The sequence below is a fragment of the Parasteatoda tepidariorum genome, chromosome 7 (genome assembly GCF_982258835.1).
Source record: "Parasteatoda tepidariorum strain Cologne lab strain chromosome 7, Ptep-v5.0, whole genome shotgun sequence".
Classification (NCBI taxonomy): domain Eukaryota; kingdom Metazoa; phylum Arthropoda; class Arachnida; order Araneae; family Theridiidae; genus Parasteatoda; species Parasteatoda tepidariorum.
In genome coordinates this window covers 87,841,701-87,856,206 of record NC_141761.1, presented here as the reverse complement: position 1 = coordinate 87,856,206, position 14,506 = coordinate 87,841,701, and the positions used below count along the sequence as shown (strand labels likewise).

At 28.3% G+C, this 14,506-nt stretch overlaps 1 protein-coding gene across 1 annotated transcript in view; it reads left to right on the top strand.

The window, feature by feature from the left end:
- LOC147807296 (SEC14 domain and spectrin repeat-containing protein 1-like) overlaps nucleotides 1–14,506 on the top strand; it is a 36,186-nt gene that overhangs the window by 2,085 nt on the left and 19,595 nt on the right. The window contains exons 2-4 of the mRNA XM_087168874.1: nucleotides 1,702–1,791; nucleotides 3,475–3,594; nucleotides 6,203–6,394. Of these exons, the coding sequence (XP_087025000.1) occupies nucleotides 1,702–1,791; nucleotides 3,475–3,594; nucleotides 6,203–6,394 (402 nt within the window). The remainder of the gene's footprint in view (nucleotides 1–1,701; nucleotides 1,792–3,474; nucleotides 3,595–6,202; nucleotides 6,395–14,506) is intronic.

Below are 14,506 nucleotides of genomic sequence, written 5' to 3'. Positions count from 1 at the left end.
CCAGTCACATATTTTCCAGCCCTATGAATTTTGCTGTTTTCATCTTGAAAAATAGGGGTATGGACGGCATACTCTTCATGAAGATGTTGACTGGAAGATAACACCTGATCATCCACAATGTTCAAATAAACATGTTGGTTCATGTTAGTGGCCACCTTAGTGAGGGGCCCAATCCATAATAAGAAAAACACCCCCAAAACATGACAGACCCATCTCCGGCTTGAACCTGACCTTGCACGCAGTCAGGATGAAATACTTTATCTGGTCTTCGGTGCACTCGACGACGTGCGTTATTTAAATAAAGGCAAAAACGTGATTCGTCAGACCATATTACATTCCGCCAGTCAGCAACTGTCCACGTTGAGTGACAATAAATAAAATATTGTGGGTAACTTACGAAAATCGAGCTTGATAGTTTCGGTTATGTTAATTTTAAATAAAGTTTATTTTGAAATTGGTTGCAAGAATTTCTTATTAAATTTTAAAGAGAGAAAATGAAAAGTCGATGGTTTTCGAATAACAATAAAAAATCAAAATGAACCCCAGACTTTTTATCTGCTTTTTCTTTAAATTGCATGCAAATAAAGTTATAGGTTAATAGTTTATAAGTTACATGTAATATTTTATTTATTGCTTTTTTGAAGGCCAATTGAAATAGGTTTTGTAAAATTTTGAAAATTATTTCAATTTATAAATTTTTTTGAGTGTTTTAAGATTTATAAGTCTTTAAAAATAATTGCACCTTATTTTTACCCCAGAAACGTGTTTTAAAAGCACAACTGCAAAAAACAATAAACACGTGGTTTCAAATAATTCTAGGGATGCTAATTCGGTGACGTAGCACCGATCAACATACCATTGAAGTTGATGACTGAACTTGCAAAAAATAATTTAACATTAAAGAACGTGTTATAAAATCTTAAACAGAATTTTACAGTTTTATTTATAACAATGGCTAATGTCAAGCTAATGCTAAAAAAATAATTTTCAAGCATTTTTCCGGAACGAAATTATTAATATTTTTAAACGTATTTGATGTCCAAATTTCAGAGCCCAGCGTCAACGGTTCTGGAGTCACAAGGGATTCAAAATAGCGTTTTGCAACAAAGATAGACAAAATACTGAAAAATATGCATATCAGGAAGATTTCGCAAATTTACTTTACATTCCATATGCTCCAGTACGTAGGATTCGAAGCAACTGCGCATGTTCGTGTCAATTTCAAAGCGTGTGTTGGTCAGCAAATTTCAGCATTTTATTGAATAGACAAATTTTTTTATTTATTTTGCATAAGTATACATTAAATATTCAATAATACATTAAAAATCAGCGTAATATATCTTTTCTGAAATAAAATTATTTAGTATACAAAATTTACACTAAATTCTAAATCAGTTATTCTTGTGTGAGTACTTAACAAATTGGTCGTAAAGCCCACTTTAATTTTTAAAGAGTATTTGAATTTTTCCAAAAACAGTTTTATAGGTGCTGACTTTCACGACTCGGAATTGCAGACTTGACAAAAACTTCTTTCCCTCTCGCAATAAAATAAAATAAATAAATGAAACAGCTATATTATTATTATTATTTATAGATTAATTGCATAAAATTTGATTTGTTACCTTAAATTATCTATAAAATGAAGTTAGGTGCTAATTTAATCCCTTCATATGATTGAAAAGATGTTTTTACTCTTTTTAGGCCAATGAAGGGGAACCATACACAGGAAAGAAGAAATCGTATTTAGAACAGCTTTTGAGCTTTGTTGAATTTAAAGAAAGTATTTGTTACGTACGTCAAAACTTTATTTATTTTAATATGCATATTTAAATGATTTGTTAGACGAAATAATACTTTTAATTCCTTCGAAACTTAGTTTTATTCAGATTAATTTTGTTTGAATGAAATCATGATGAATCATTAGGGAAATTCTTAATAAGACTAAATTAATTTGCTAGGTTTATTAAAAAAAATGAACAGATTCAAAATATTAACATTAAATGAGATATGGAAAAAAGATACGAATTTCATAGCATAAAACTTTGATTTCTCTATTTTATTTTATGTTATTTTTATTTTATTATATTATTTTTTGTTCATAAAATTGTTAAATATTAAGCAAAGTACTAACGAAGAAGAAACTAAATAAATAAAAAAAGAAGTAAAGGGAAAAAAAAACACCTCAGCTGTGAGAGTTATAGTTATATCCGCGGGCTACTTATGCTTGAAAAATTATTTAGTGTTGCCATTAGAAATGCCATATGATAAAATAAAATTTAAATTAAGCAAACGACTTTTCTCATTGGGGTTTTTTTCAAACGATATTTTTCGCCCATTTTATTTTTCCTTTAATTAATTGAAACATTTACATCGTCTGATTTTAATTTTCATCTAAAGTGATTGTTCTTTTATAAGCAAGCATGCCGTTACTTTTGTTTCATCGTTTCGAGTATTTACAGTGACTTTAAACATCTGGAGTCGCATGTAATGACTGGTTGGTAAGATTTTAACTTTTCAAGCAACTGCAAACCCATTTTTTTAAAAATAAATTAAATAATAAATGAAGACAGAAAATAGTTGCTAGAATTAAATGAATATTTCTGCAGGATAACGTAACAATCCATTAAGGAAAAAGTACTAGGGAAAGATTTGACGATATTTACTCATATCATAGTTTTGAAACGTTTTAACCATAGACCTGATCCAATCGCTATAAATATTTGCGTAAAACAGTTTGTATGACAAATTATTGCCATGAGTGTCGAAAAACGAACGAAGTCGATTTGAAAGAGAACAATTAACACGCTCTTGTAGTATTGAACCAAATCTCTAGAGCAATTGGAAAATTATGAAAATCTTAGTTATGCCATATGCTCAGAATAATTCACAAAATTCCAACTCTTTTTTTTACTGGTCAGTTTTTTTATTAGTTTCAAGTTAAAAAGAATATTTTTTTAAAAATTAACCAGTTAGTATATTTTGTAGGTTTTAATTGAAGTCCACATTAAATTAAAATAAATTTTTTTCTTCTGTTTTTGCTCTATTGATGTAAATAGTCGTTTCAATCAATTATGACTAAAATAAAATGAGTTCTTTTATTCTATAATTTTCATCAATATTAAATTAACTAAAATTTCCTGAGTCTTGTAACATTTATCAAATTGAAATATTGCATAAAAATTTATTTTTGTGATCTTCCTTTAAATAAATCTGAGCTTTCTTATTTTTGTAGATTTATTACTAAAATTATAATTTTCGTTATTTATTGAAAGTCTTGCTTTATTTATTTAATATTATTGTTAGTGTTCTCATTAAATACCCCTTCAGAGTCTTTTGTTGCATTGTTTTTGTTTTTGCTAGTTTATTTCGAACCTAGTTCATATCGACAATAATTTTTAAGCATTTTTGACGATTTCCAGTAATTTATTGTATGATTTAAAATTCGAATAAAGTTTTCATCTACTAATTTTTTAGATTATTTGCCGAATTTCAGAAATAAAAAAGGATATACATGCCGATATTGAAATTGGTTACTCTGTTCGTGAATGTGATTCACTGCTTGAGGAGCAAGACAATTTAGAATTGAGATGTACTGTAAGTAATTCTGTATTGTAATCATAAAAATTATAGTATAATGTATTGAGCAAAAATCTTTATTTTAAAAGCCAGAAACACGCAGAATAGACCATATCATATAAAAAAAATGTAATTATAATTTGATTTATTTTTTTTATTGGTGTTAAATTGTCAAGTTTCTCTAGAAATACATATCTAATCAAAAATCTGAGTATACACTTGCAAGATATTTTCATGATCATTAGATAAGCTTTTTCAAAATGATAAACTAGTATATTTTTAATTATAAACTAATTATGAACTATTATATTTTTAATGATAAACTAGTTTACACATTTCCGGAGCTGTCTCCATTTTAAACAAATTGTATCCCATTTTCATTTTGCTATTACATCGCCATCTACTGATTAAAATGCAATAATGCAGGCCTAATTATGAAATTTATTTCTAGAGAATCTGATTTCGTTATAAAAATGGTCGTACAACTTATTTAAGATTTTGAATTTATTATTCGCCTCATCGCCAAGAAGGTGAAGTAGGGGGATTTAGTTGTTTGAAAATATTTCGCCTATATAGATTTAGTTTTACAATTCAATGCACATTTTTCGAGACATTTGTTTCTATACCTTTTGGACAGCATGAATATTTTTAGAATTCTTGACAAAAGTTAAGTTAAAAAAATATGCTTAGCGGGTAGCAAAAACGTATTTAAGCAGGGAAAAAATAAAAATGCTAACAAAGTATATCGAATTACTAGTGAGGAAGGAGAAATTAGAACGACTAAATCAGTTTATTTGCCTAAAAAAAGCTTGAAGTTTCTCTAAAAAACAGTTTTCAAATCCTCTCAGTTTCCTAAGACAATCAAACAGGTTCGGTTGATTTAATTTGTCTTTGTAGTGATTCTTTATATTTTGATATCGCTATTTACTTAATTAAATATTAATCAGTCACTTTTAATGTAAGTATCTTTCTTACTCTGTTTTTGATAAAGATTCTTAAACAATATATTAGGGCAGTCATAACCGTGCAGTTTGTTTGTTGATGCTGTAATATAATCGATGACTAAACCATTATTAAATTATAACTAAGCATTAAATTATTGAATTATATATAATTATTAGAAAAATTAATAGAAATTCCGATGCTTATAAATTATCTAAGAACACGTATTCTAATTCAAACTTTTAAAAAATTTCACAAATACTTAATGCAAATTTTTAAAAATTACTTAAGAAATTGTTGTAAAATTTTATTTTATAGAGCGTTCGTACTTATGTATATGAGTCTATATGCACTGTAAAAAAATTCCAGATCAAATTTCACAGTAAAATTTTATACAGTAATTTTTACTATACCGTTTATTTAATTACAATGATTCAACGATTTTACAGTAAATATTATGGAAATTACGGTACATCAGGTTTTTTGTTCTGTAAAACTTAACGGTAAAAAAGACAACCACCCTGAGTGTCTGTCCCTGAGTGTGATTCGATATGGAATTTTAACATTGTGGTGAGCTTAGATACAGTGTTTCCCAAACTTATGACTTTCGTGTACCCTTTCTAAATTTTTCGTAACGCTGTGTACCCCTAATAAAAATATTAATGCATTTTTTACTATAAAAAATTGCACAAAAGTTACAAATCACAACTGGCTGTTGACACCACTAATTATTAACTGTCAACTTTGCAAAAAATAGCAGATAGAAAAACACGTAATCGTAAATTTTCATGGCTAGCTTTGTTTTTAAATAAAAATTCTTGAAATTTTCGTTTGTTGCAAGATATTTCGCATAAGAACACGTACCCCCGCTAAACTGTTCAAGTACCCCTGCGGGTACGCGTACCACACTTTGGGAAACACTGGCTTAGAATAAAACATGTCCTGAGAGAAGCAGTTTAGTTAATTGAATCATGCTTAATAAGTTCAATGTTTGCTTTCATTTATTTTAATCATCAATGCACGTCAAAGTTAACCAATTCTTAATTACTCTATTATTACCTTATTGATTTCGTGTGAACTAATTAAAATAAATAAGTTATTAGCCAATAACGTTTTTTAAGATTACTAATCAGAATTTAAAGTTTGGTTACGAAATGGTATGTATCATGAGACACTGAGGAAAAAGTATGGTAAAAAATACCAGAATATGGTAAAGTTTACCGTGGTTCTAACTCTATCGGAACACGAAAAAGCACGGTAATTTTTACCGAAGAGCTTTGATAATGATTTCGATCAAATTAACTATAAAATATACTTTTATAAAGTGTTATAAAATTTGGCAAATGAGGTAAAATTTGGTAATTTTTATAATTATGCCTTGGAGCTTTGGCATAAAAACAGTTTATTCGCTTTACTTTTCAATTTTGTATATTTTACTAAATATGTGTTAATAAGAATTATAATTTTGAAAACCAACTATTTCGGTAAATGGTTACCATATGAGCTGCAAAATACCAAATGAATGGTTTGAATAACGTATATTCAGGTTTTTTAAACCAGAATTATGTATATTTTTTACCAGAAATGTCACTACCCTACAGTACCTTAATTTTACAAGATTTTCAAATTTGTAACTCTTCTTTAAAGGGACATAATATAAAATTTAAAAAAACGCTATTTTCAGGATATTTACAGTAAATTTTCAGAGCTGAGGCAGCAAGCAGAGGAAGCTATCAACGATAAAAACTTTCTGGTGAAGCAATTTGTAGATTACGGCAAAACATTAGAACAATCTTGTTGCTCCCTGGCGTCGACCCTTATCAGCAGAAGAGAAGTAATATTCCATTCAGCGAAATTTCACACGTTTCTGTATGAAGTAAGTTTTGTGTAGATATCTCTATATATCATGAAAAATTAATTGCCATCTTGTGCATTCTTATTGGGCAGAAAAATCATTCCCAATAATACTTGTAAAAAAATTCCAAAAATCTTAGATTGTCTTTAACATAAAACTAATAAAAAGCTATATCTGTTAAAGAATTATTTAACCCTTACTTGTATGTATTTCTAATGACACTCGGACAATCCAAGCTCGACAGCCTTCGGCCTTTTTGTGAATTTAATCAAGAAGGTGCGCCTTTCGTTTAACAAGAGAGCACCGTAAGGGTGAAAGTACGTTTTTGTTCCGAACTCCACGGTTAGATGGCAGCAGCACTCATTCGTGAGGTTACTTCCTCCATTTAGACATAGATCTGAAGGGGAAGGGAAATTTTCTCCAGATCGCTGTACCAATGGTACTGCTCAGCTACCGACTACAAGACTTTAGATACCTCAGATTTTACGAGCAAAGTATATTTCATGTACTTGGTAGCCTTTACTTTGCAATATTTAACAGTTTCATTTATTTGTCATCCTTTCTTAATATTATTCTATGCCATAGCTAATTTTCTTTTGACTTTCATTGTTATTCAAAAGTAAAGGCTTAAATATAATGTATATTGTTTCTTAAATATAAGGAAAACGTATAATATTACTTTTTGACATTTTTTGATGACGTTATTTAGTTACCGTTTCAGAATTATTAAAAGGTAAATAAGTTATGATTATTTTTAAATAATTTTTTTGAGAATACATTTTCAGTGAAAAGGTGTTCAGTCAACATATATTACTAAATTATGGATTACAAAAATAAGAATTACAAAATAACCATTTGAAATTCAAATAAATTGGAAGGTAAACGCTTTATCCCCTGAGCTATCCCGACTCCTTATAAGCACCGTTGAACAAACAACGACTACTAATGTTCAACTCTGTAATCTTTTAATTTTGAACCTAATCCAGAAGACAAAGGAACTCCTGGATCAAGCATTGGGAGAAATTTGCCTTCGTGAAGGACCTTTTGATGAAACTAAACCGCATTTGTGTTACCTAGTGAGGAAAACCACGAAAACCTCTCATGGTTAGCCCGACGGCAAGGGGACTCTATCCTATCATTCGTCGACCACTGAGGATATTTTACGTCAGCACTGTGCACTGTCGTGTATGGAAAATATAGCCGCAATTTGGAAAATATGGTGCCAATGGTTTAGTTAGGAAGAGATCGAAAACTTTTATTCCTCAATGTTAACTTGAAGTTTTGCGTATTGCACCGTATCTCGAAAGCTGTTTTTGTGAATCGAAATTATTTTGCACACACTTATAAAATTCATTTATCTAACGATGATTCTACGGAGAAAAATAATTTTAATAATCATTTATTAATTTATTAAATTATAGTCGCACAGTATAAAAAAATTTTATGTAAATTCTACTAATTCAATTTTAAACGGCAAAATACAGAATTTATCTGAAATTGATTAAATCGTTTTTGAGTCAGCAAATTTTAAAAAAGTATTATGTTATTTGAAATTTAAAAAATTGATTTTTTAAAATCGATTTTTGTTTGTAATATTGCATTTAACACGGCTTTATAAGCTTACAGTTTTAAAATGATTGTCATGATCATGGGCTCAAAATTTGGGTCTCACGGACTCCCTCTTGATCTTTGACCATGTCTTGATCATAAGGACTTGATAACTTTTTCATTAAAGTACGTAAAACATGACCAACAAGTGCATTATTTGAAGTGTCTTTCTTCCATTTTTAGAAAATTAAGAAAAGTTGCTCATTTTTCTCGGTCAAAGCTTTTTCTAAAGCATTTAGATCCTGTTCCCATCAGATATGGAAATTTGAGTGTTTTGATTCATTTACCTTCTAGTAGTTAAATCAATATACCCGTTTCGAAGCTACGCTGTCAAAAATTCTGAGTCAAATTACGGTAAAAAATACTGGCACCCTGAGTGCTGGATTCCACTTTTACCACGAAATCTTAAGTACCGAAAAATCTGATATATCATAATTTTAACTGTATTATTTACTGTATATTCATTGACTCACTGTAATTAATTAAATATTACTGGAAAAATTACGGTATGAACTTTTACAATAAAAATGGATTATACAGATGCTGCAATCTAAGTGCCAATACTTTTTACCGTAAATTCCACTTTTACCGTAAAGTTTTACGCAACAAAGAAAAATCTGATATAACATAATTTTTACAGTTATATTCATTGTATGTTTATTGAATTACTGTAATTAAATACTGTACGAATTACGGTATAAAATTTTACGTAAAAATGGATTTTACAGAATCTTTACTGTAGGTGCGAGTACCTTTTCACCGTAAAATCCACTTTTAGGGTAAAGTTTCACAGAACAAAAAAATCTGACATAACATAATTTTTACAGTTATATTTACTGTAAAATAACTGAATCACTGTAATTAAATAAATATTTCCGTAAAAAGTACAGTACTAAGATTTACGGAATTTTACGGAGTCATTGGTGTTTTTCACAGTGCAGTTTGAGATATTTTTCACAATTTTTATTTCTTTAATTACAGTAAAATATTCACTATGTTTATCAGTTTGTAAGGGAAGGTGCTTAGTCTTCCTGCAGTATGCGAATAAATACAAAGTAAATTGACGACACATTTAATATCTACAGTTATTTACACATAAATATATAGTTATAAGCATGATTGATCCCGGTTATTAAATACATTATTAATGAGGAAAAATATTTACATCCATTATTTCTTTAATACCCAAATATATAGAACGTCAGGATTATAATTAAAATTGTGTTGTCCTAGCAACGAGCTGTTTTCCTTTATGAGGGGCATTCAAATGAAACCCGGTCACTAGTGCAAAGTAATGGTAACGATTTTATTAAATCAGAAATGCAGTTATACACAGTGTACATACTCAAAAATAGTCGCCAAAACTGTTGTCACATTTATCCCATTGCGACACTAGCCGGTCGATTCCATCTCTGAAAAAGATAGTAGGCTGCTGTCGGATCCAGGCCTGGACCCAGTCACACACGTCGTCGTCCGATGTGAATCGATGTCCGCGAATAGCTTGTTTTAGAGGTCCAAAACATAAAAGTCACACGGTGAAAGGTTTGGACTGTATGCAGTGGCGTGCCAACTTTTTTTTGACTGGGGGGGCGAGCCAATGCAAAGTCATAAGCTTTGCTTGATTTAATATTTTAAAGTTAGTTGTATTATTTAAATATTGTAATTTGTCTAATTGCAATTATATAAACTATTTCCGTTGTTTATGACGACGATGATTTAACTATTACATCCACACCAATTTAGTTAACAAAAAATGATTTATCAATCCGAAGCTAATTAAAAAGAAAAAAAGTATATTAAAATGTAAAAAATTTAATTAATGAATTTTATAATTTTACTCCTTTAAACTTGTTAATGCTGAGCAATACATTTTGTCGATACATTTTAATCAAAATGACATAGAATGGTTTTTCGCTCCTCAAAAACATATTGAATTAAAAATAACTTGTTATTTAAATTTTGATTCTAGCATAGATTTGAATTTAATCATGAATATAAATTTTCAGTTTACAAAAAAATGGAAAATTAACTTTATCATAATTTTGATGATAAGCACAAGGTATAAAAACATTAAAATAAATGAAGGAGTAAAAGAGATTGATTTCTAAAATTAAATCTTATTTTAAAATGACTTTGAATTTTAACAAGTCTTCTGATTTTTCTGGTTAATTCCAAGGTAACGCTTAAAATGTATACAAAGAAAAAAAAATACAATTTTAAACATATAAATATGCAGTAATTTAATGAAGTAGAATTAACTTTATCATATTAAGTTTTCATGATAAAGGACTAGGGATGAAAAAATTAAAACAAATGAAGGAATTAATTTCCAGCTCGCCATATTTAAATATGTTTCTTATCTACAGAAGTATAATCTAAACACATTATAAAGTTATAACCAAAAATTTTATTGTATATTAGAGGCTACGTGCTTTTTTAACTTAAAAATGCAATGTTATTTTTTGAATTATAGCTATTCGAAACAAAATTGTCGAGCGAAAAAGACTAATGGAAATTTAAAAGAATCTTTCAAAAAACCAAATGATATTGGGAAATTATGTTATATACTTTTAAAATATTTAAAAATTTTCAAGTATAAATTGAATGAAATATATTTAAAGAATTTAAAATGTTCTAACAAAATATAGAGAAAACAATTAACAAAAATATCATTAACATAAGCGTAAAAGCAAAAATCCGATAAAAATGAAATCTAAAAAAATTATTACAACTAAACAAAGACTAAATCTGAAAAATTTGCTGTACTTATTAAAAATTTGTTGTATTATATAACATAGTTTTTATTAAGACTTATTATTTTATTAATGAGAATAAAGAGTTACTGGTCACAAAATTGATCACAAAAATTCCCATTTAGCTTAAAAATTTTTGAAAAATAACAAGGACAGAGGAATAGAAATTATTATAGAGAAAATAAAAATCCGAAAAAAAATTATTTTTAAAAATAACTGACAAACAATCAAAGTAAACTACGAAGTTTGAAAATTAAAATGTTCGGAAAAAGTATTTCAATAATACATGACTAAATATAGAAAGAATATTCAAATAGTGTAGGTTTATTCATGAACAAGAAGAAAACTAAAGTAATGAGAATAAATCAAAAGAAAAATGACAAAATTAAAATCGAAAATCACGAAATAGATGACATAGAGTCATTTAGCTATTTAGGTTCTATTGTAGATAAAAAAGGTGGAAGTAGCGAAGATATTAGACAGAGAATAATCAAAGCAAGAACATGTTTTAAGGGATTACATAAATTTTGGAGAGAGTCAAATATTGAAATAAAGACAAAAATAGTTGTTTACAAAGCTATTGTTAGAGCAGTACTATTATATGGCGCAGAAACCTGGAAACAGACTAAGATCGAAATACAAAAATTAGAAACCTTTCAAAACAAATGTTTAAGATTTATTTTTAAAATTTTCTGGCCTTACAAAGTATCAAATCAAAATCTATTAAAGAAAGCTAAAATAAAAACAATCGAAGATGAAATTAAAAAACGAAGATGGAGCTGGCTCGGACATATCCTTAGAATGCCCAAAGAAAAAATTTCATCTGTTGCGCTTACATGGGCCCCTGATGGTAAGAGAGCAAGAGGAAGACCCAGACTTACCACCCAGCGCATGTTTTTGGGCGAATTAAAAGAATGTGGAATATCTGGCTGGGAGGAAGCAAGATCTATTGCTAAAGACAGGAGGCGTTGGAGGGATATGCTGGAGGCCTTAAGTGCCCAAGGCACGTAGAGGATAAGTAAGTAAGTAAGTAAATATAGAAAGTAAATAATGTCAGACAAAAATCGTAATTACTGAGCCAGGTATACCTGCAAAAAATGCATCAAACTATGTCTGACGCACAAAAAAAAGGAATAAATTAAAAGATTACTGATCATCACTGAACAACCTTAGAATCGTCAGCCCTGTGTATAACAAAAATATTCAAATCGCAAACATAAAAAGGCTCTAACTGCTCTGACTAAATTGTCGAACTGTTTTTTTTCCTTCCAGATTACAGCTATCCCATTATTTTAAGGGTCAAGAATCTGCATACGTTGATTGAAAAAGTTTATTCAAAGCAAGTACGTTTTCGCGGGGGAAATTTCTTGACTCTTAAAATCGTCTACCCTTACACTAATTATTTCGCATATTTAAAGTCAGATTCCCGAACTATCCGAATTGAGTCCTATGAAAATGCGATTGTTTGATCTAAGAGTGCTCGCTTTGTTTATTTATTTATTTACGCTCAATACATTGTTTGATTTTGCTACAAAATAGAAAACTTTAACCTCTTGCTAGTTCACGTACATAAATAATTATTACCTGCACTGCACAGAATCAAAAATTAAAAGTGCGTGAGCATGCGAGATATTACAAGAAAGTGCTAAACCTCACCACTCAAGTAACGAAATAACTTTTAAATTTGAACAAAATAATAATTTGTGTTTGCGCGGTTTAGCCGTTTCTGTACATGTTCCGTAAATTTTCACATTTAACTGACCAATTAGAATATGAAAAGACAATAGCTTTCTTTTATCCTTTTTTTTATCGCTTTTCTAGTAAAAATAATGTGATGCAAAAAAAAAAACTAAATATAATTTACTACTAAATGGATATTGAATTATTTTAATAATTCTTTATAAAATTGAGCAATGTTTTAAACTTTTTTTTTAAGATTTGGGTGTCAATGTCGACGATGAATATGTGTTTGCTTCTTCTAAATGCTACAATTAATAATTTTAGTTGAGATTCCTCAAAATTGTCAGGAAATCGCATGAACAATTGGAACTTAAGCGAAGATTTTCGTTTTAAGAGATCCTGAAAATTGATTAGTAGAAGAGAAATTGACATTGAATGTATTAACTATAAAATCGGTGATGGCTCCCGATTTCTTCTTTGCCCAGGGACTTCTTTTTTCTCTTTCAGACGAAATCTTAAAATAAATTATCCCATTTTTTTCTTTGGTGCATACTTCTATATTCATTTTTGCATATTTTTAGCTTTCTGAAATTATTTTATAAGAAATAACTTTTTTTTTGTACATAAATTTCAAAATTCTAAAAAAATTTCTGAAGTTAATTTTTAATTTTTAATTGAACTATAGGTTATAGTTTTATTATGTTACGCAAACTAAACGAAAAACAATTTAGTTATAGAACTTTTAAAATTGGATAAAATGAATTTGAGAACTGATGATAAAAACGACATGAGACGTGCGTTATTTATGTTAATTGATGAAACAACAATCTTATAACAACAACAATCTTAAAGCCAAAGTTTCATTGATATTGTCTATCAAAGAAAATTTTTTTAAACAAAGCTATTAAGGCTACAGGCCATCAAATAAAACCAAAATATTTTGATTCAGATTATTATTATTATCCGGTATACAGAAAGACAGGTATGATGGAATTAACAGGTCAGACTCTGAAAATTGTATTTCGAAGGTTTTATAAAATCAAAAAATGGATTTAATATAAAATGTAAACTTTGAAGAAAGTATAGCTCTGTCTATATATAATATGGTTACCATATGACGTATTAGATTAAATGATATTGTGAAATTAAAAAAAGAATAATAACAGTTGGAGCTAATTTAATTAACTAAGTTATTACTTTATTATTATTTTCAAACTTAATTTTTCAGACAATTTTAGTAATTATCTGTATTGTTGTATAAATTAAGTTTATAAAACTGGCACATATATCACTTATGGGCAATGGAAGCTCATAACTTAAAATTAAATAAATAAAGTAATCATAAAAAGTCTTAAATAAAGTATCCCTAGTCAACAAGCTAATTATAATGCAAGTCATGAAGTGTCAATTTCATAAAACTTCTTGAATCTGTTTAATATATAGTTATAAAAAATTAAATTACTTATTGATTTCAAATTAAAAATTTTCAACACGTTTTATAGAAATTGAATGAAATTTTACTGTTTTATGTATCACATATGCTCTCCTTTTAAAAAGCCTCTATAAAAAAATATTCAGCAGTTATATAATTAACATCGAGCTAAAAATAAAGTTACGTTACTCCAGTGTGTACAGGGACCTAAAAATATGGCTATATTTTAAAGAAGATTCTTTTTTGAATAATTTGCCTATTGAAACTTCTGATCAGAAAGGCATGTAAATATATATATTCGCGACGTCATATATGAGTAAACAATCATGACAGGGAACTATTTATTTATTTGAAATTCCAAAGCAAATATAATACCAAAGAAAAAGGTTATATAGCTTTTTTCCTAAATAAAAAATTCTTTTTAATGGCTTGTCTTGACAATGAATTTTATTTGCTTCGGATTTTTAAAGAGAAAAATAAAATAAACAAAAATATAACACAATAACATATAAATAACATGTATAACACATAATACATATATAACATATAATATAACACAAAATGCGGAAAAATAAATGAAATTTAAGTAGTTTTATGTGTAGTATTTTTCTCATATTGTTCCAGTTTAATTTATCTGGATTTAAGTCGTAATTGTCATGT